Consider the following 21,007-nt stretch of genomic DNA (forward strand, 5'->3'; position numbering starts at 1 on the left):
TTCAATTCCAGTTATCTTTTCACAATTACCTGAAGATACTATCCATGTTTTCATTGGTACCATTGTGTACCATTATTTTTAAAGTTTAATTTGTGTTAAAATGTTTTATATTTTCTTGTAAGTAGGAAGATGCATTCCTGTCTCCACAAAAATAGTTAACAAAGAGGTATAATAAAAATCATTTCATATGGCAATAAACCATTAAAAATTAGATTTAAAAGAATAATCATCACCTTTCAAAGTAATTTTGGACAGTTTGATGAAATTTCAATAGTAAATTCCATGCTGAGAGTATTTAATGTTTAAAAATTACTAGAAGGTCAGAAGAAATTTCTCGATTTCATAAGCAGACTCTTTGATGATGTGAGAATAATAGATGCTTGAAGTTGATCTGGTTTATTAAAGATGGCCCAAGTTTTCCCTTGGTTTTGTCTTCCTATTTTTAAAAAGTGCAGCCTGCCTCCGATCTGTGCTTACAAGTTATCATTTTGTCTTCACCATAAGCTCAAATCACAAAATTGGAATTCATTTTCTGGGTTTATTGTAGGATACTTAACCAGAGGTAAACCTTAGTTTGTTGGGGAAAGCAAAGAACAGGTCTTTTATAACTGAGCAAATTAGACAAAGTAGCAATGTTGACTTTATTCAAGAGAGAGTCTGGAACTTGAATAGAGTTTAAGTGTAGATATTAAGAATTATTTAAGAAATTACTTCCTTGGACTTCCCTGGTGGCATAGTGGTTAAGAATCCGCCTGCCAATGCAGGGGACCTGGGTTCAAGCCCTGGTCTGGGAAGATCCCACATGCCGCAGAGCAACTAAGCCTGTGCACCACAACTACTGAGCCTGCGCTCTAGATCCCACAAGCCACAACTACTGAGCCCACATGCCACAACTTCTAGAGCCCGTGCTCTGCAACAAGAGAAGCCACCGCAGTGAGAAGCCTGCGCACCAAAACGAAGAGTAGCCCCTCCCCCACTCGCTGCAACTAGAGAAAGCCCACGTGCAACAACGAAGACCCAGTGCAGCCAAAAATAAATAAATTAATTAATTTTTTAAAAAATAGAAATTACTTCCTTAAGACTTACTGGTATAGGGAAGAGGTTTAGAGTTTGAGATTCCAGTACCCTGAATTGTATAGTCTGTTCTATTATACATTGGAACTAACATTTAACCTTGGGATCTAGATCTGTAGTTAGGGAGAAGATCCCTGCCATTGGTAGTCATAGGGATGCTCTAAAAACCAGGTGGGATGGTATGTATGATAGTGCTTCAAACAATAATTCACAAAACTGTTCAGATACAAGTTTTTTAAAATTATTAATGAATTGATCTACTAAACAAATTGATGTATTTTGCATTATTGTTTTCACAGAGAATAGCAAGGAGATGGACTTCTCTGCTTTTTTAAGGACCACTTATTTTCCAAATCTGTTGCCCATTACATGAAATTATTAGTTTACAAGTACAGATAACATGTCCCTGGTTCTCTTTTTCCTGGAGTGACTGTTGACCTGTGTTTGGCAGATGCTTTGAGTTCATTCTTGCTCTTTGAGTGAACAGATAACTAATGCGTCTTCAAATTTGTTCTGAGGAACTCTGGGGATCCTCAGGACCCTTCAGGGAATCAGCAGGGTCCTCCCCTTTCCCACTTCATGTTTGCGTGAGGCCAGATTTTATTCATACATTTCAACCAAAGCAATATATAACAACAAATCGAATGTAGAGGCAGGTATGGAATCAAGATCTCTTCTATTGGGCTTCCCTGGTGGCGCAGTGGTTGAGAGTCCACCTGCCGATGCAGGGGACACGGATTCACGCCCCAGTCTGGTAAGATCCCACATGCCGCGAAGCGGCTGGGCCCGTGAGCCATGGCCACTGAGCCTGCACATCCGGAGCCTGTGCTCCGCAATGCGAGAGGCCACAACAGTGAGAGGCCTGCGTACCACAAAAAAAAAAAAAAAAAAAAGATCTCTTCTATTAAGCTATAACCCATTTTCAAAATTTACAGAATTTTGAAAGAGATTTTCTTAAATGTAAAACAATACCACTTTTCCTCACCAAAAAATATTTTGTTGTTGTTTGGAAAAGAGTTATTTTTCATTAAAAAATATGTTATTTGTATTAATGTGTAATAGCTGCTAACTCACTTTTCATTATGAAGAAATTGTAATGCCACACAGATCTGGATCACATTTGAAGATACCAATTTGTTTTAACAGACCAACCCTTAGGGTTTTCTGGGGGTACATAAAACTGAGATACTTTGACATAATAACATTTCAATTTTATTTCTAGTTCCGGCAGATTACTTTTAAAAAGCACTCCTTTCAATTCTGTTTATACTTTTCCCCCTTCTTCCTCAGGTTTGTTTAAGCATCTTAAATACATGGCATGGAAGACCAGAAGAGAAGTGGAATCCTCAGACCTCAAGCTTTTTGCAAGTAAACAAATTTCTCTTACAATTTCACTTAGAAAATAAGGAACCATCTTGGTTTAAGAACATTTTTTTTTAGCGACCAAGAATAAACATAGTAAACCATAAAAAATAAAAAGCTAGATTGATAGGAAGTACACACTAAACAGCTTATAGGTGAGCAGTTAGTACAATGGAGTTATAGCTCATTTTGAGTTTAGAATCTTAAGTTAGGACATTAGAATTTTCTTTCTGTCAAAATTCCCTTTTAAAAAATCCCTAACTTGCCTTAAAGTACACTCTGGTGCAACAAGATCAGGCAAGACAGATTAGCCTCTTCCATCTCCCAGTCACGATAAGGCTCAAACTCAGGTGAGTAGAATTTAATAACTACTAGTGTTACATACCTCTCCACACATGATATGGTTCTTCTGTAATCTAGTTAATAATGGGACTCGGTGCTTCCCTGGTGGCGCAGTGGTTAAGAATCCACCTGCCAGTGCAGGTGACATGGGTTCGACCCCTGGTCCGGGAAGATACTGCGTGCTGCGGAGCAACTAAGCCTGTATGCCACAACTACTGAGCCTGTGCTCTAGAGCCCGTGGGCCACAACTACTGAGCCCGCGCTCGTAGAGCCCGTGCTCTGCAACAAGAGAAGCCACCACAATGAGAAGCCCTCCCACCGCAATGAAGAATAGCCCCCAACTTGCTGCAACTAGAGAAAGCCCGCATGCAACAACGAAGACGCAACACAGCCAAAAATAAATAAATTTTAAAATAAAAATAAAAAAATAATGGGTCTCATCTGAGGTTTAGAAGTACTGTCCTGGAATTCATAAAGCTTGGGATTTGCCATTCTTATTTGGCAGAGCACTTAGCACACATGTTTCATAGTGTTGAATTTTTTAAGTTAATTTTCACAAGCCATTTGAGTACATAAAATAAAATGTTATATAGTATCCCATCAAATTTTCTTTGCTGATGCTTTATCTTAATAGTTAAGAATTCCAGCAAAGAGACAGACATATTAATAATAGTAATTAACTTTGTTGCTTGATCATTGAGGAAACAGAAATAAACCACTGTTGGTGCATGATAGTTTAAACTCACATTTGCAGTTTAGTGTTTATTTTAAGAAAGACCACCATAAATCATGCCCAGGTAAGCCTGTTAAAGTTGACCTACCTTGAAAGGATTCTTTTCCTACATTCTTATATTGAATTAGGTAAAAGAGATATGAAAAATCATTCTTTAGGATGTGACTTTTTTAGGTTCTCTGAAAAGACCTTGCAGCAGCCCCGTGAATTAAATAGTACTGTAATGTAAGTTTTTCCTTTGTGCTAATATGGAGACTCAAGAAGAACAGAGATTATATGATTCATGCAAAGTAACTAAGGAAGTTCCTTAGTTACTTTGTTCCACCAAGTAACTATAATACTTCTTCATTTGAGAAATGATTATGTAGGGGGAGGGGTAAATTAGGAGTTTGGGATTAGCAGCTATAGGCTACTATATATAAAATAGATAAACAACAAGTTCCTACTGTATAGCACAGGAATCTATATTCAGTATCTTGTAATAACCTATAATGGAAAAGAATATGAAAAGAATATATGTATTCGCTTTGCTGTACACCAGAAACTAACACAACATTGTAAATCAACTATACTTCAATTTAAAAAACTAAAACAGAAATGATTGTCAATTCTAGTTCAAAAACCTTAAAATATTTGTCTACATGTATGTTACTCTTGTCAACAGAAACTATTTTTATGATCAGTTTTACTCTGAAAGGAAACTCAGAGATATCCTCTTTTTCATGAAGTAAATTAGACTTACCTGAGAAGTGGAATCAATTTTTGAATCCAATTTTTGTTGGATTTATGTAGTTTTAAAAATAAATTTACAGTTTTCAAAATTTTTTAGTTTAAAATTGGATTTGCTTTTAACTTTTATATTATCTGTATGTCTAATATATACCAAAAATCCTGTGAAATAAAGAAACTTATTCTGAAGTGTTTAAATTTTACAACTTTAAAACCTTACTACACATAAAGTATGATATTTTCCCTTTAGGGTTTTTGTCATATACATAGTTTACATAGTCATAATTAACATAGTAGATAATTGTTTGTATATTGCTTTGTTCACCTAACAGTAGAGCATATCCATCTTCCCTGTTTACAATTTTATAATTTGTAAATGCTATGTGATAATCTTTTGAGTTCATATAGTATCATTGAACTATTTCGTCACTGTTGACTAAATATTTCACTTTTATTATTTTAGTTTTACAAATAATACCATTATTATATGACTTTCTCTACAATTTAGATAGTTTACTGAATATAGATTTCCAGATCTGTGACAAAATTGACTTGAGCAAGAACAAGAGAGGCTGTATCTTTTCTGTGGCAAGAGTGAATCGCCTTGTTTTGTCCAGATCTTAGGGGAAAACTTTCAGTCTTCCCCCATTGAGTGTGATAATAGCTGTGGATTTTTCATAAATTCCCTTCATCGTGTTGAGGACATTCCCCTCTACTAGTTTCTTGAGTATTTTTAACATGAACAGATGTTGGATTTTGTCAAATGCTTTTTCTGCATCTATTGAAATGATTGTATTATTCTTATTTTTTATTCTATTATTATGATATATTAATTTTTTGATATAAACCAACTTTGCTTTCCTGGGATAAAGCTCAGTTGGTCATGGTGTGTAATTCTTTTTGTATGTAACTGGATTGTTTGCTAGTGTGTGTATATATATGTGTGAGTATATATATATATATATATATATATAGGCCATGCTGAGCGGCTTGCAGGATCTTAGTTCCCCAACCAGGGATTGAACCCTGGCCCAGGCAGTGAAAGCGCCAAGTCCTAACCACTGGACCGCCAGGGAAGTCCCAGTTTGCTAGTATTTTTCTTAAGGATTTTTGTATCCATATTTCTAAGAAATATTGGCCTGTAGTTTTTTTTGTGTTATACTGCTTTATAAACATCACACTAGAAACAAATGCATGTAGTCGGGAACACATTGCCCTTTGTTGTCTATTAGATTCATTCTTTAGAGGCAGACTACAGAGCCTTAGGAAAAATTACTTAATTTCTTTACTTTCTAAATTTTATTTATTCTTGGCTGCGTGGGGGTCTTTGTTGCTGTGCACAGGCTTTCACTAGTTGTGGCGAGCGGGAGCTACTCTTCGTTGCAGTGCACAGGCTTCTCATTGTGGTGTCTTCTCTTGTTGCGGAACACAGGCTCTAGGTGCACGGGCTTCAGTAGTTGTGGCACACAGGCTCAGTAGTTGTGGCTCGTGGGATCTAGCGTGCAGGCTCAGTAGCTGTGGCGCACGGGCTTAGTTGCTCCGTGGCATGTGGGATCTTCCCGAACCAGGGCGCTCACCCATGTCCCCTGCTTTGGCAGACGGATTCTTAATCACTGTGCCAAAAGGGAATTCCCATATGTGACTGGTTTTTAATGTTGCTGTAATCTACCTAAAATACATATTAATGCGTTATGAATAGTTTGTTCCAGCTGGATGTTAATAAAGATGTCATGTGCAAGAGGAGTTAAACATATTTAATGTCACATAATCAACCATTTATAAATATATTTATAATATAATAATATATAAATACTACCATTTTTCTTAAGATGGAAAGTTCTGGAAATCAGCCACTGATTATAGTTCTACTCAATAGCAGCATAATTTTCCGTAGAGGAGGATGCTTACTATTTTGAAAGGCTAAAAGCATTTTTAACTAAGACTGGTTTCTTTCCATTACCCTAAACAAGTTACTAGTTTGTATAACATAGTTTCTTGTTGCAAATTAATATTTTGGATTGTATACTCTGTACTTTCCTGTGTTTGAAATACCTATAATGAAAATTTTTAACATACCAGACCAGGTCAAAGAATTAAATCTTCTGACAAGTTATAATTTGAAAATAAAGGCATTCATAGGAGGCAAGATTGCTGACTGGTTATGGCCTGGTAGGGTTAAAATGTTTGTTTGACACAGACAGTGAAAGGAAGCTGTTATATATGGTTCTTGATTTAGTCAGCCTCTGAATAAAATATAATGAGAACATCTTGCAGTTTTGTGGGTGCTAACATAAAGCTAAAGAGGAGAGGGACTGTAAATTCAGCCTATGAATAAAAGCTTTTTTGACTCTTGACTTTATGAAAATGTCAAAGAACTGACTAAGAATCGGTGAACTTCCACTTTGGAATGCAAATATATTCTGTTTATTATTAAGTATAACTTATATATAGCATATCATGGGACGTAATAGATATTTTTCTGTTAATTACCGACTCATTTTCAACTCATTCTAAGAAAACACTTTAGCCAGATGTGGCTATGATAAATATTGGGTTTTTTTGGTTTGTTTTTTGGTTTGATCCAGGGAGCTCTTTTAATTAAGTTTTGTTGGTCAAAATGGAACTCATGCTGACTGCTTTTTTGCATATCCCTATTACATAAGTTAAAATTTATTGGTTTTAGAGTAGAGGTGATTTTGTTTTGCATTTTGCTACCTTCTGGATGTATGCTGTCATTTTCACTCCACGAAAGAATAGCTATTGTGTATTAATTACACGTATGAGCCCTATTGTTTTACACCTCTCAACCCCTTATTTAATTCTCAGAGTCATCCTATAATGTAAGTAGGTATTATTTCTATTTACAGACGACCAAAAAATGGATTCTGAGCGGATAAAGTTATTCTGCCTACCTTGGTCTCTCTGACTTCAAAATATAGTGTTTCTCAGAGTTAGATAAATCCTATTAATTTAGAATATTGAAAATCAAATCCTTTTAAAAGAGAGAAATCCTCTTCCCAAGGATTTATTTACTGGTTTTTCATGAGAGTGTTTTATGGGCTACAATAAAGTGTGCTGTGAAATAAAATGAGTAAGTAGGTCAGATAATTCAAGGCTCCAGAAATTCCATAAAATGAATATTTTGACTCCTAAATAGCTGAGTTCACCAAAGAAAAATAAAGTGGCACTTATATATTTCCTAAAAGGTACATGTTTAAAAAGTAAATAGAAGATGCCCGTAAAAAGTAAATAATAATGTCACCCAGTGAGAAAAGAGCACGTGTTATAAATTATTCTTTGAATTTAATTCCAAGAAATATCGATCTCTGCTAATTTATTTGTTATCAAATGCAGATGTTATAGTTCAATTTTTTTAGCAGACAATATTATTTCTCAAATATAGTTTTCTTTGTTCTGTATACAAAGCATCTATTTTTCATTTCCTGTGTATAGTTTAGCTCTTTTAAAAAACCAGATGTGTTATGAATCTGAAGTAGTTTGTAAATTGTTTGAATCTCCAGCTGCTTGAGATTTATAAAACTATATTTTGTCTCAAAGGAGTTGAGGTTAAGTAAGTAACTGAATCCTATGTTACAAAATTTCGTTCTCCGCCTTTGTAGATAATGGGAATATACCCTACTCATATAAGAGGAAGATTATTTAAAAGGGAAAAGGAAAGGAACTAATAAATACGCCCTGGAAGATTATTTCAGAAGTGTCAGATTTGAGTTGGGGGAAAGTATATAGCCAAGGGAAATCACTTTCCTTTAGTGATATGTTTAGTTTCAGTAAGTTTAAAAATTATGAGATCTTTGCCTCAGAATTATACAGGTTAATTTTTTTTTCCGTAGTTGACCTTGGCCTCAGTAACATGGTTACTTCAGGTCATATTTAACTTTGTGTATTCATAGGTCATATATTTCAGGTTCAAGTTTTCCATTTTTTTAATTTTTTAAGAAAATATATTCCTTGACTTCTAAGGTGCATATCCTTGATGTTGTTTAATCATCTTCCCTAAAGAAAATGCAACTGCTGCTAATTGTTTTTCATGTATGAAGTGGGAAAATTATAGCTAGTATTTTCCTGCCTCCAAAGATGTCATATTAGCCAGTTATGTAAGTATATTAGCAAACAGTACTATACTAACTAAGAGTGAACTCTCAATATTGGTTATATCTAGAGAAACAAACCTTCTGGTATGTAAGTAGGGGGTGAGAGCTGGTCTTAGAGCCATGTCATCTTGCTATTGAAAGCTTCTGGTAATATTTTTGTGATACCGTGAAAGTAAATTTTCCTTGGAATGAAAGTAAAGACTGCGTCATGTGTAGTTTTCCTTACAAGTGAGTATTGTTAGGAGTATATTGTTAGCTTTATGCCCTTTAAGAGTAAGGACAGTTCGAGCAAAATGATGTCTAAATTGGTATGGGATGTTTATAAGCAAGTGTTTTTTTTAGTAGTTTCAGGAAATAGGATCTTCATACCTATTTTTCTTTTTCAAGGATTCAAGAATATAAAACATATATATAAATATTATATAAGATTCTACTGTACCTATTTTAATTTTGCTCTAATAATATAGTATTTCAGTGTCAATTATTAACATCAGTTTTATGGTGATAAAGTTATGTGGACGCACATATTAAAAGGCACTCCTAGTTGATAAAGCAAGGTATTAGTTTACTGGTAGTAAAAATGTCCTATCATAACTATTCTTTATTTCTTTGGTCCTCAGGTGTTGGTGTCTGTTCAGTCCCTTATATTAGTAGCTGAGCCTTATTTTAATGAACCAGGATATGAGCGGTCTAGAGGCACTCCCAGTGGCACACAGAGTTCTCGAGAATATGATGGAAACATTCGACAAGCAACGGTTAAGTGGGCAATGCTAGAACAAATCAGAAACCCTTCACCATGTTTTAAAGAGGTATGTTTAATAAAATTAATGAAATACTTTATTAAAGACATAATAGAATATAGTTTAGGTATTATACTTCCCTTTATATCTGTGGTATACTAAAGTTTACTCTTGTTTTTAGTCATGAAAAATCAGTAATAATATAGTACAGGTGAATTTTTTAAACCATTTACTTCCTAAAAGGCATCTGACTATATTTTTGGACAGTTTTATTAATTCTTTATTTTTCATGGCTACTGTTCTACTAGCATACTGTGCTAGTTATTATGTTAGTATATACTAGAATATGTTACGAAAATATTCTTCATAAAAATATTCTTTTTTATTAGAGATTAAGATACTTTCTAATTGTCTTGCAAATAGAAACTTTGCCCTTATACTAATATCTGTGTGTGAAATTGAAGAAAAAGACATTTTCTTTTCTTTAGGAAAAGTTGAACTTAGTTTCTGAAACCAGTCTTGATACTGTCACGTGCTTTCATTTTTACCACATCCTGAAGTGTGGCTCTTTTCCTGTACTTAGTTATCTCTCCTTAGTCTGCCTAAAATATGGTTGTATTTTTTACTTGTCACATCAGATTACTTCATCACATCTTACTTTAACTCTGTCATGAAACATTTTTTTTTCCTAAATTGTTTCCCTTGATCATCAGTTTCTTAGGTTGTGCTAGAAACACAACACTTTAGAGGAAGAATTGGCGTATTTACCTGATAGAAAATTGATCTTTAATACAGTTAAGCAAATATTATGTGTGAACTATATGTAGCATTATACGCGAAACTCTCCTCATTAAGTAGTATCGATGAATATACTCTGAAGGAATGTAAAAACATTTCTTCCTTTTGTTATTACTAAATGACTTTGCACTTTGAATGACATAGTTGGGTATTTTACTTTTGCAAAGGCTTGTATTCAAGGCTGTGGGTAATTACTTTTCCTAATATTACAGGAAATACAAACATGCATTTCTTTGTACTCTTAAGCATAATGTTCTGTCCCTTTTCAAGTTTGGGCTACTTACATTAAGTAATTCATTTGGCAGCCGTGTGGAATATCAGCTGTTACTAGGTACTGCACTAAGGTACTCTGAACTCAAGGAAAAGTGAAAGTCAGTTCCTGCCCTTGATAAACTTATATTCCTCCTGTTTGTATCATAAATTAATTTCTTAGTGCCTTTAAGACTCAAATAACGTATCCAGATATGTAAACTACTTGACAAGTCTACTAGAATGTATAATAACCACCTCAAACTTAACACTGCAACACTGCACTCTTGATTCTTCCTTCCTTTCTTCTCTCAGTAAAAGCACCATGGTCTAAACCCAAAACCCTAACAACGTGTGGCTTCATTCTTTTACTCACATACCACATTCAATCTGTTGACAAATTTCGCTCTACCATTCAAAGCATAATCAAAATTTGATGAAAAAATATTTTCGCTGTGACCAAAAAGGGCTTAATTTCCATATACAAACAGCTCATACAGCTCAATAACAAAAAAACAACCCAGTCAAAAAAATGGGCAGAAGACCTAAAGAGACATTTCTCCAAAGAAGACATAGAGATGGCCAATAAGCGTATGAAAAGATGCTTAGCATTGCTAATTATTAGAGACGTGCAAATCACAACTACAGTGAGGGGGGCTTCCCTGGTGGAGCAGTGGTTAAGAATCTGCCTGCCAATGCAGGGAACATGGGTTCAAGCCCTGGTCCGGGAACATCTCACATGCCGCGGAGCAACTAAGCCCGTGGGCCACAACTACTGAGCCTGCGCTCTAGAGTCCGTGTGCTGCAACTACTGAGCTCACGTGCCATGACTACTGAAGCCTGCGCACCTAGAGCCTGTGCTCTGCAACAAGAGAAGCCACCGCAATGAGAAGCCTGCGCACCACAATGAAGAGTAGCCCCCGCTCACCACAACTAGAGAAAGCCCGCACGCAGCAACAAAGACCCAACGCATCCAAAAATAAATTAATTAATTAATTAATTTAAAAAAAAGAAAAACTACAGTGAGGTACCACCTCACACTGGTCAGAGTGGCCATCATCAAAAAATCTACAGGGCTTCCCCGGTGGCGCAGTGGTTGAGAATCCGCCTGCCAATTCAGGGGACACGGGTTCGATCCCTGGTCCAGGAAGTTCCCACATGCCGCAGAGCAACTAAGCTCGTGTGCCACAACTACTGAGCCTGTGCTCTAGAGCCTGTGAGCCACAACTACTGAGCCCACGTGCCGCAACTACTTAAGCCCGCACGCCTAGAGCCCATGCTTCACAATGAGAGAAGCCAGTGCAATGAGAAGTCCACGCACCGCAACGAAGAGTAGCCCCCACTCGCCGCAACTAGAGAAAGCCCGTGCGCAGCAACGAAGACCCAACACAGCCAAAAATAAATAAATAAATAGAGTAAATTTTAAAAAAATCTACAAATAACAAGTGCTGGAGAGCGTGTGGAGAAAAGGGAACCCTCCTACACTGTTGGTGGGAATGTAAATTGGTACACCCACTATGGAAAACAGTGTGGAGGTTCCTTAAAAAACTAAAAATAGAGTTGCCATATGATCCAGCAGTCCCACTCCTGGGCATATATCCAGAGAAGACTCTAATTCAAAAAGATATATGCAGGGCTTCCCTGGTGGCACAGTGGTTAAGAATCCGCCTGCCAATACAGGGGACATGGGTTCAAGCCCTGGTCCGGGAAGTTCCCACATGCCGTGGAGCAACGAAGCCCGTGCGCCACAACTACTGAGCCTGTGCTCTAGAGCCTGCAAGCCTAGAGCCCATGCTCTGCAACAAGAAAAGCCACCACAATGAGAAGCCCGTGTACCGCAACGAAGAGTAGTGCCCGCTCGCCACAACTAGAGAAAGCCCCGCACACAGCAACGAAGACCCAACGCAGCCAAAAAATAATTAATTAATTAAAAAAAAAATGATACATGCACCCTGATGTTCACGGCCACACTATTTACAATAGCCAAGACATGGAAGCAACCTGAATGTCCATTGATAGATGAATGGATAAAGGTGTGGTATATATGCAATGGAATACTACTGATCCATAAAAAAAAATGAAATAATGCCATTTGCAGCAACAAGGATGGACCTAGAGATTATCATACTAAGTGAAGTAAGTCAGACAGAGAAAGACAAATACCATATGATATCACTTATATGTGGAATCTAATTGAACTTAAATCTAAAATGAACTTATTTACAAAACAGACTTGCAGACACAGAAAACAAACTTATGGTTACCAAAGGGGAAAGGGGGTGGGGGAGGGATAAAGTAGAAGTTTGGAATTAGCAAATACAAACTACTGTATATAAAACAGATAAACAACAAGGTTCTACCATATAGTACAGGGAACTATATTCAATGTTCTGTAATAAATCATAATGGAAAAGAATATGTATGTATATGTATAACTGAATTACTTTGCTGTATCCAGAAACAGACACAACACTGTAAATCAACTATACTATAGTTAATTAATTAATTAATTAATTAAATCTTCACCCTGGCCAGCCTATTTCAAGCTCCCATTACTGGGACTTCCCTGGTGGTGCAGTGATTAAGACTCTGCGCTGCCAATGCGGGGGGCCCAGGTTTGATCCCTGGTCACGGAACTAGATCCCACATGCATGCTGCAACTAAGGAGTCAGCAAGCCACAACTAAGGAGCCCACCTGCTGCAACTAAGACCCAGTGCAGGGACTTCCCTGGTGGCACATGGGTTAAGAATCTGCCTGCCAACACAGGGGACATGGGTTCGATCCCTGGTCCGGGAAGATCCCACATGCCATGGAGCAGCTAAGCCTGTGTGCCACAACTACTGAGCCTGCACTCTAGAGCCCGCGAGCCACAACTACTGAGCCCGCATGCCACGACTACTGAAGCCCACACATCTAGAGCCCATGCTCCACAACAAGAGGAGCCACCGCAATGAGAAGCCCATGTACCGCAACGAAGAGGAGCCCCTGCTCCCCACAACTAGAGAAAGCCTGTGCACAGCAACGAAGACCCAACGCAGCCAAAAATAAATAAATAAATTTATTTAAAAAAAAAAAAAGACCTGGTGCAACCAAACAAATAAATAAATATTTTTTAACAACCAAACAAACAAAAAAATCAAGCTACCATTACCTATTGCTTGAATTGTTGAAGTAGTTTTCTGATTTCGCTGCTTCCACTTTGTCCTTCTACAATGGTTCTCCACGCATAATCAGATCATCTCACTCCATTGACTTCCCATTAAAAGAAGATGAAAACACAGAGTCCTTACCATAGCCTTCAAAACTCTACATTGTCTGGCTCCTGTCTACCTATCCTTCAGCATCTCTAAGAGTTCAAAGGCTTTTGATACCAAATGTTAGGTTGTGGAACAACTGGAGCTCTGATATATCAATACTTTGTAACATATCAATACTTTCAGGTAATAAGCTTAATATATGCTTTATGACTAGCAATTCCATTCCTTGGTATATGCTCAATAGCAGTTGTGTACATATTGGGTGTAGAGAATGTTCATAACATTGCCAAAAATTGGAAACAGTCTGATCAGCAGAATGAATGGAGAAATTACGGAATTTTCATAAAGTGGAATACAGCAGTGTAAATGAGTGAACTCCTTCACACATTAAGATGGACAGATATTATAAACACAATAAAGAGCATAAGAAACCAGGCACAAGAGTACTTTCTATATGATTCTATGTATAAAAAGTTCAAAACTGAGTTAAACTCATACTTAAAGAAGTTAGTATAGTGTATACTTTTGGATGAGGGTTAATGGTAAGAAGTAGCACAAGGGGATCTTCCGGCATGCTTGGTAATGTTCTGTTTCTTATCTAAGTAGAGGTTGTTTTCTTGTGTTCACTGTGGGAAAATGCGTTCAGTTATACACATGATTTGGGCACTTTTCTGTATATGTTAAACGTCAGTTTTTAAATGTATTGAAAGAAATTTGTAAGTATACACAGTCAGTGTAATTTGTTGGTTCATGCTTAAAGTTTTGTTTTGTTTTCTGGAAGAATAAACTGCTAACACAGGGGACTCAGAGTGGGGACATGACTTTCACAAAAAGGAAATATGTATAATTTGAAACAATAATTCTTTCTCATCTTTTAGAACCTAGCTCACATTAAAGGGGTACCCCTTGTCCATGAATGCTTTTCTAATTTTCCCAATCAGTTGTGGCCTGCTACAGTTTTAATTTCATGGGATTTGTTTTTGTTTTTTATTGTTGTTTTTTATTTTTCAAAACGTATCTTTTTCTTGTGCACTCATCTCCCATCTTATTCTGTGGTCATCATGGTTCTTCGTATCAGGTGGTTTCGTACTCATTTTTGTATCCCTGTATGCATCAAACTCAATAACTTATTGGTGGTGTTTTATGTCCATTCCCAGTTTTTCCTAATTTTTCCTTTGTAGGTATTATTGCCTTTTCTTTAGAGGAGACAAGCTCATTGGGCAACGTAGTAAGTAGCTCACCCAGAATACAGAATAATAATTCCAAAATGATCTATTTTCTAGCTTAAATTTGTCAAAAATAGACTTTTACTACATACACAGAAATTTTACTCGGTTTTTCAAAGAAAGAATTTTAAAAATCTGAAATGTAAAGCACATTTATCTTAAGGAGTTAAACGTCATAAAATAAAATCTTGTTCATAAGTTAACCAGAAGACAAAATTAAGAGAGTAATAATATTGCCTATTTGGGGCTATGTTCTGATATCTGTGCGAATGCCTGTGATTGAGAATCTCTTTACTCATCTAAATGTTCTTTGAGTTATCTTTGAAAGATAGAAATTGACAGTTTTTCTGTTGTCAATACTTTTTCTCCTGGTTATTCATTTATTTACATTTGCCTTCTGACTCTATTGTTTTATAGATGTCTTATGTTCTCTGGATAGGATTAACTACTGAAATGTCTGAGTGGGATTGGGCATTATTTTCTGCTTATAGAACTGGGTATTTCAACACAAGTCATCTGATGTCATAATCCTGATGCTTCCCTGTTAATAATGTAGAGTGTTAACCACATTGAGTTTTGTGGAGAGAAAAAAAATGCCATGTCTTTTAAATTTCATGTTTTTGTAATGCCACATACTTTGTCTTTTAAATTCTGACCCGATCACATGTTGTTCTCTTGCTTGGTTTATTCTTAAGGTTATACATAAACATTTTTACTTGAAAAGAGCTGAGATCATGGCCCAGTGTGAGGAGTGGATTGCAGACATCCAGCAGCACAGCAGTGATAAGCGGGTAGGCAGGACCATGTCTCACCATGCAGCAGCTCTCAAGGTGAGTAACCCTCCCTAACAGGAGCCTTGTTGGTGGCTTTAAAAGAAGAGTTGTATATTCACTGACAGAACTGTGATGACTGCTAGAAAGAAACATTAAATTTATTAAGTTCAGAGGTTACCCAGAAGTCTATAGAAAAGATACATTCCTTTTGACAACGAAGTGACAGTTCCTAAAATTAAAAATGAGTATAGGGACTGAGCCAACAGAGTTTCATAGAGTTGTTTGACAATGATGGCAACAAAATGTTCTCCATGACAGTTTGCATTAGCTTTTCCCTGAGCCTCTTACGTTCCAGAATTTTATTACTTGGAGTAATGAGGGAGATGGTAGCTGCAGAGCCTCCAGCAGCTGATTGGTGTGGAAGCATCTGTGATACAATCCTGTTTTGGGGACAGTGAGCTGTTGTTTTCAACTAGGGCGTTCACAGAATGGAAATGTAGTACATTATGGTTTTGGAGTTTTTTTTTTTTTTTTTTATGTGGGAATCATACCTCCAAAGGCCACCTTTTTTTCCCTGCCTTGGGAGATACCTGTCTTTACTCACCACTGTTCCTTTTATGCTCCACTGATTATGGTCGTCTCTACTGGCTCCTTTCCTTCTAACTTTAAAAGTATCTTCACTTAAAATGATTAGATTATAATGATAAGGGTTTATTAGGGTTTTTTTATTGGTGAATTTTTTTAATGTCCCTATTTTTCAGGTTACATACAGAAATATTTATGAATGTAAAACCATACAATATCTGGGGTTTGCTTCAAAACAAAATGAGAAAAGTGGTGGTATTATAGATGAAAGAAGACTAGCTCTGAGTTGATAAATGTTGAAGCTCGGTGATAGATTCATGGGAGTTCATTTTATATTCTGCTTACTTCTGTATATGTTTGAGATTTTCCATTATAAAAACCTTTAAAAACAAAATTTTTTTTCTCCTTAACATTTGCATCCCCTTAAGCTAGTTTTATTTTGCCCCTGTTATTATAAAAATGATTCTCTCCTTTTACTACAAAAACTAGAGCTGTTAACACTTTTGCCTCCATTTTTAAATAACCCTCTCACCAATCAACGTTTTGCAGTTGAATTTCCATTCTATGGAAGTGACCCGCTATCCAGTTCTCAAAGTGACCCTGGCTCTGCTCTCTATGCACCTCTCTCCCCTCCGTGCATCTCTCTCCCCTCCAGGCCTTTACAGATGCTTACTTTTGCCTGCTCTACTGGCTCACTTCCATTCAGTTTTCAGCTGAAATTTCACTTCATGGAAACTTGCCTTGACTTTTAAATTAGATGGTTTCAGTATAATCTCTTGTAACACTGTTGCCTACTTGATAAAAACAGTCCTAACACTGGTCTAATGTTCTTTTTTTCTCTGTACTTTTCATCTGTGGGCTATCGTGGCTCCTCTTCTCACACTCTTAATTCTTTCAGCTTGTTTTTTCTTTCCCCTTCTCCTGGATGATTGTGTACTTGAAGCCTTACTATTTGGCCCTTAGGACTATTTTATTCTCTTTCTCTATCATTGTATCTATACCCCTGACATTGGCCATTTTCTCTTTAAAAGTGACTTTGCAAACTGTTGTCTGCTCTTAGCTTTCTCAAAGTCATATTACTGGCATTTTTACTTGGATGCCCTGTCATCACTCTTCATTGAAGATCTAAAAGAGAGAACTTATCTTTCCTTCAGTCAAATTTTATAACCTTCTGTATTTTCTTAATCTTAAACAACTTTTCTCTGTCTAAAAATCTTCAAATTTTATTTAACTCCCGCTTCATCTAGTATACCTACCAGGTCAGTGCTAGGTCCTATCGGTGCTGCCTTCATACGGGGATTCTCCTCCCCATTATTCTCCTCAGTTCCCATAGCTCAGTCGTTTAGATATATCTTTCCCTTACACAAAACCTCGGTGGCTAAGTCCAGCTTCTTTTGCTTTGTTATTTCAGTCAGTGTCTTGTTTTTATCTCAAATTCTTATTCTTTGTTTCTGTAATGCCCTGATTTGGAAATCTCTATCCTGAATCAGTCCAAATTTATATCATCTCAGGTATACTTTTGCTGCTGAGTGCTATTTGAGAAAAGTATGCAGCTCTTCAGTTTAATTTCACAATAAAGGCATAGTATTCCCACCTCAACTGGGCCTTCATAATTGTCCTTTTTTTCTTCTTCTTCTTCCCTAGTTAGTGTTTTCTTCTGTTGTCCATGGTGGAGGAGAAATTGGGGCTAGAAAAATTCCGAGTTACCAGTATGTAAATATACTGTGAAACCTTAAAAATGGCTGCAAATGTGTAGTTGTCTTACCTTGCTTATATGTCTTCTACTTCTAACCAAAGTTTAGGCTCTGTAAAATCAGAGATCATACAGTTGGTCCTCCATATCCACAGGGGATTGGTTGCAGGATCCCCTGCAAATACCAAGATCCACAGATGCTCAAGTCCCTTAGATAAAATGGCCTAGTACAGTCAGCTCTTTTTATCCAGCTGTGTCCTCCTTATTTTACACATTGCTTTTACATTGTTACTGTTGAGCACAGTTCCTTGTTCTATAAATGTTGGTTAATTTTCAAAGTCAGCTATTGACACAACTAATTTTCAAAGCCCTTGGTGTGAGATTTGAGGTCATTTCTCTCCCACTAGAAATTTATAAACTAAAACTTAATGTTTGTAAACAACCAGCCACTCTCTGTTAACATCTCTGTATCCTTCCCTAAATGACAGTATGGGGTAATACAAAGTTATGTACTCTCTCTAGATCTTCTTTTTCATTTGCTTACGTTTTAAAAAATCCTTATGATTAAATTATTTATAAGGTGTAAGCCAGGCATTACATGAGGCGATGAGTATGAAAGATTTCAAACGTTTTACATAGGGCCTAGTTTTTATTCACTAAAATAGCAGTGGTTTTATTTTAATTTATGGACTGTCTCTCAAAAATTTTAGTCAGAGGCAGCATGTATTACAAGTTAAGATGTTATTCTCTTTAATTTAAAACTATATATGGCAAATGACTGGTGTCCTCTGAGTCATTAGTAATGCTGTTTTTGTTACTGGTGTTGGGGCATTGGTAGGGTCTGTGGGCATGCTACTCAGTACTCAGGGCTTACCAGCAGCGTCAGTTACTTTGAGGTTAGAGATTTGTGCCAACTTTGTTCACTGCCTGTTAGAGCAGCTAGCTTAAGGAAGGTCTTACTAAATTTTTGTAGACCTAATGCTTTGGGTTTTGTTTTGAACTCAATTCTTCCCTCCAGTGATGTTGTGCTAGTATCCCAGGGTTTACAGTTCTAACATCACTCATTTTCCCCTGCGTAGCGTCACACTGCGCAGCTCCGAGAAGAGCTGCTGAAACTTCCCTGTCCTGAAGACTTGGACCCTGATGCCGATGATGCCTCGGAGATGTGCAGTGCCACAGCGGGTGCTGAGGAGACTCTCATGCATGATCAGGTCAAACCCAGCAGCAGTAAAGAACTCCCCAGTGACTTCAAATTGTGAGCTGCATTGATATGGACTTCACAGACGCAGAGGCTTTGAAGCACAAGCCAAATATGTCAATATTTGTATGTAAGAAACTAATTATGTAATAGGTAATGAAACTGAAATTATACTACACCCTTAAGGAGATCCAGTTTAATTCAAGGTGATCTTTTATTTACCTGTACAAGAGTGTAAACTTTTTTGTGCTTTTATTTTTCACTTGTGAGAACCACTGATTGGTATGTTCAACAAATTTGTGTATACAAAGAAATGGATAAATCACTGATTATATAAGGGAAACTACCTTAGGAAAGAATGTTTACTGAAATTTTTTTTTTTTACTGTAGAGTGAAGGGTTGTTAACAAAGAATATATATTGGTCATTCTTACAACTACTATTTAAAGTCAGCAACTTTTCACTGAATTTGATAGATTTTATGTTTGGCCATATCTTCATGCTCATATTTGATTTCTGAAGACCTCCTACATACACTTCAATAAAAGTTAAATGGACATACTCCCTCTTTTTTGATTTACTGGTACATTTTTTAAATGATAAATCTGCCATAAAATGCATTATAGCTGGAGACTTGCACTTGTATGGATGAATTTATTACATTCAACGTATTTAATTTTATGCTTTCTAAAATTCTAAGATGCAGAAAAATAAATGAACATGATTTTATTCTATGCCAATATTTGGGCCTGTGAATGTATCTGTTATTTGAATTTAAGTATATGAAGAGGAATGGTCAATTTGAAAAGTCACTCTAAACTGAGTTTTTCCTAAAGGGCTCCTTTCTTCCTGGACTATCTGGTTTTATTACTAACGTCACATGTATATGTTAAACATTGAGGCTCTGTAGAGCAGAGAGGATGTACCTCTCTGGTGCTGTTACAGTACATTCTGTACTTGCCATATAGGCTCATTTTCATGCAAATTCTTCCTAGAGCCAAATAAATAAAGACTTAGGTGTATTGGTATGTCTTGTTTCTAAAACAGTTTGCCATGGTGTGAAATGCTATTTCTACAAAGAATTGGACACTTTCAAGAGCTACTCACGGGAAAGGGAAGGCTATTTTTTTCAAGACCAGTTATCACAAAGGAAGAGCTAAGGTGATTCTTGATAGTGTTAATAGAAAATAAACTGGAAACCCTGAATCTGGAGCTGACCTGAGGGAGAAGCTGTATCCTGAGCAGTGAGTTACTCTCTGAAGGAAAAGGGGAACTAGGGATCATGATACTCTCTCAACAAGGTACAGAGCTCCTTAAAGTGAATAAAGTGTGTGACCAGGAAATCAAAGGTTCCAAAACACATAGCATTAGGTCTAGTGGGTGATGAGTTACACAAGCATGACAAAATCGAGTCAGTTTGTGAGGAAGCAGAGTCAATTAAATGTTACTCACAGACCTGCTATCTTATAGCTCAGTATAAAATTAGCAGCAATAAGTAGTAAAAGGACGGTCATCACATCAATCCTCTAGGCCTTTTGTTTTTTGGTCTGTCAGGGTCCTGTCAGGGATAGATGATAAAAGCTTCTATCCAAGTATATTATTTACCTCCAATTTGGGATTTTATTTTTAATCATTAAAATAAGGTAGGGTCATTTCCCTAATGGTCATTTCACACCATTAGTCCTCAGAAAACTTTATAAAGGCTAAGTAACAATATCAGTACTGTAAGTTCCAGTTCATGTTTTTTAAAAACCAAGGCCTAAAGTCTGAATTTGAGACTTTAGTCTAATTTGGTTCCACCTGGAATCTAGACTACAACAAACATTTGAGCACTCAGTTTGTACTAGGTACAGGTTCCTGCACTTGAGGATTGAATGACAAACATGAAAACATAATGTCAGTGCAAAATTGTAAGTTCTCTGATACTGTTATTTACAGGGTATATTGGGAGCACAGAGGAGGGACACCTACCTCAGGCAAAATGTTGATGGGCACTGAGGTGATATGGTCAGGAAGAGCTTCCTAAAGGAAGATATCCTGGACTTCCCTGGTGGCGTAGTGGTTAAGAATCTGCCTGCCAATGCAGAGGACACGGGTTTGATCCCTGGTCTGGGAAGATCCCACGTGCCGCGGAGC

General features: G+C 36.7%; 1 protein-coding gene across 1 annotated transcript in view; it reads left to right on the forward strand.

The window, feature by feature from the left end:
- BIRC6 (baculoviral IAP repeat containing 6) overlaps window positions 1-19,893 on the forward strand; it is a gene marked incomplete at its 5' end in the record, with an annotated part of 244,882 nt that extends 224,989 nt beyond the window's left edge. Inside the window, 4 exon segments of the mRNA XM_082671758.1 lie at window positions 2,365-2,442; window positions 8,973-9,161; window positions 15,319-15,453; window positions 18,754-19,893. Of these exon segments, the coding sequence (XP_082527884.1) occupies window positions 2,365-2,442; window positions 8,973-9,161; window positions 15,319-15,453; window positions 18,754-18,933 (582 nt within the window). The 3' untranslated portion in view covers window positions 18,934-19,893.
- Between the last annotated feature and the right edge of the window lie 1,114 nt (window positions 19,894-21,007).

This window comes from Grampus griseus, assembly GCF_964374135.1.
Source record: "Grampus griseus genome assembly, chromosome: 15".
Classification (NCBI taxonomy): Eukaryota; Metazoa; Chordata; class Mammalia; order Artiodactyla; family Delphinidae; genus Grampus; species Grampus griseus.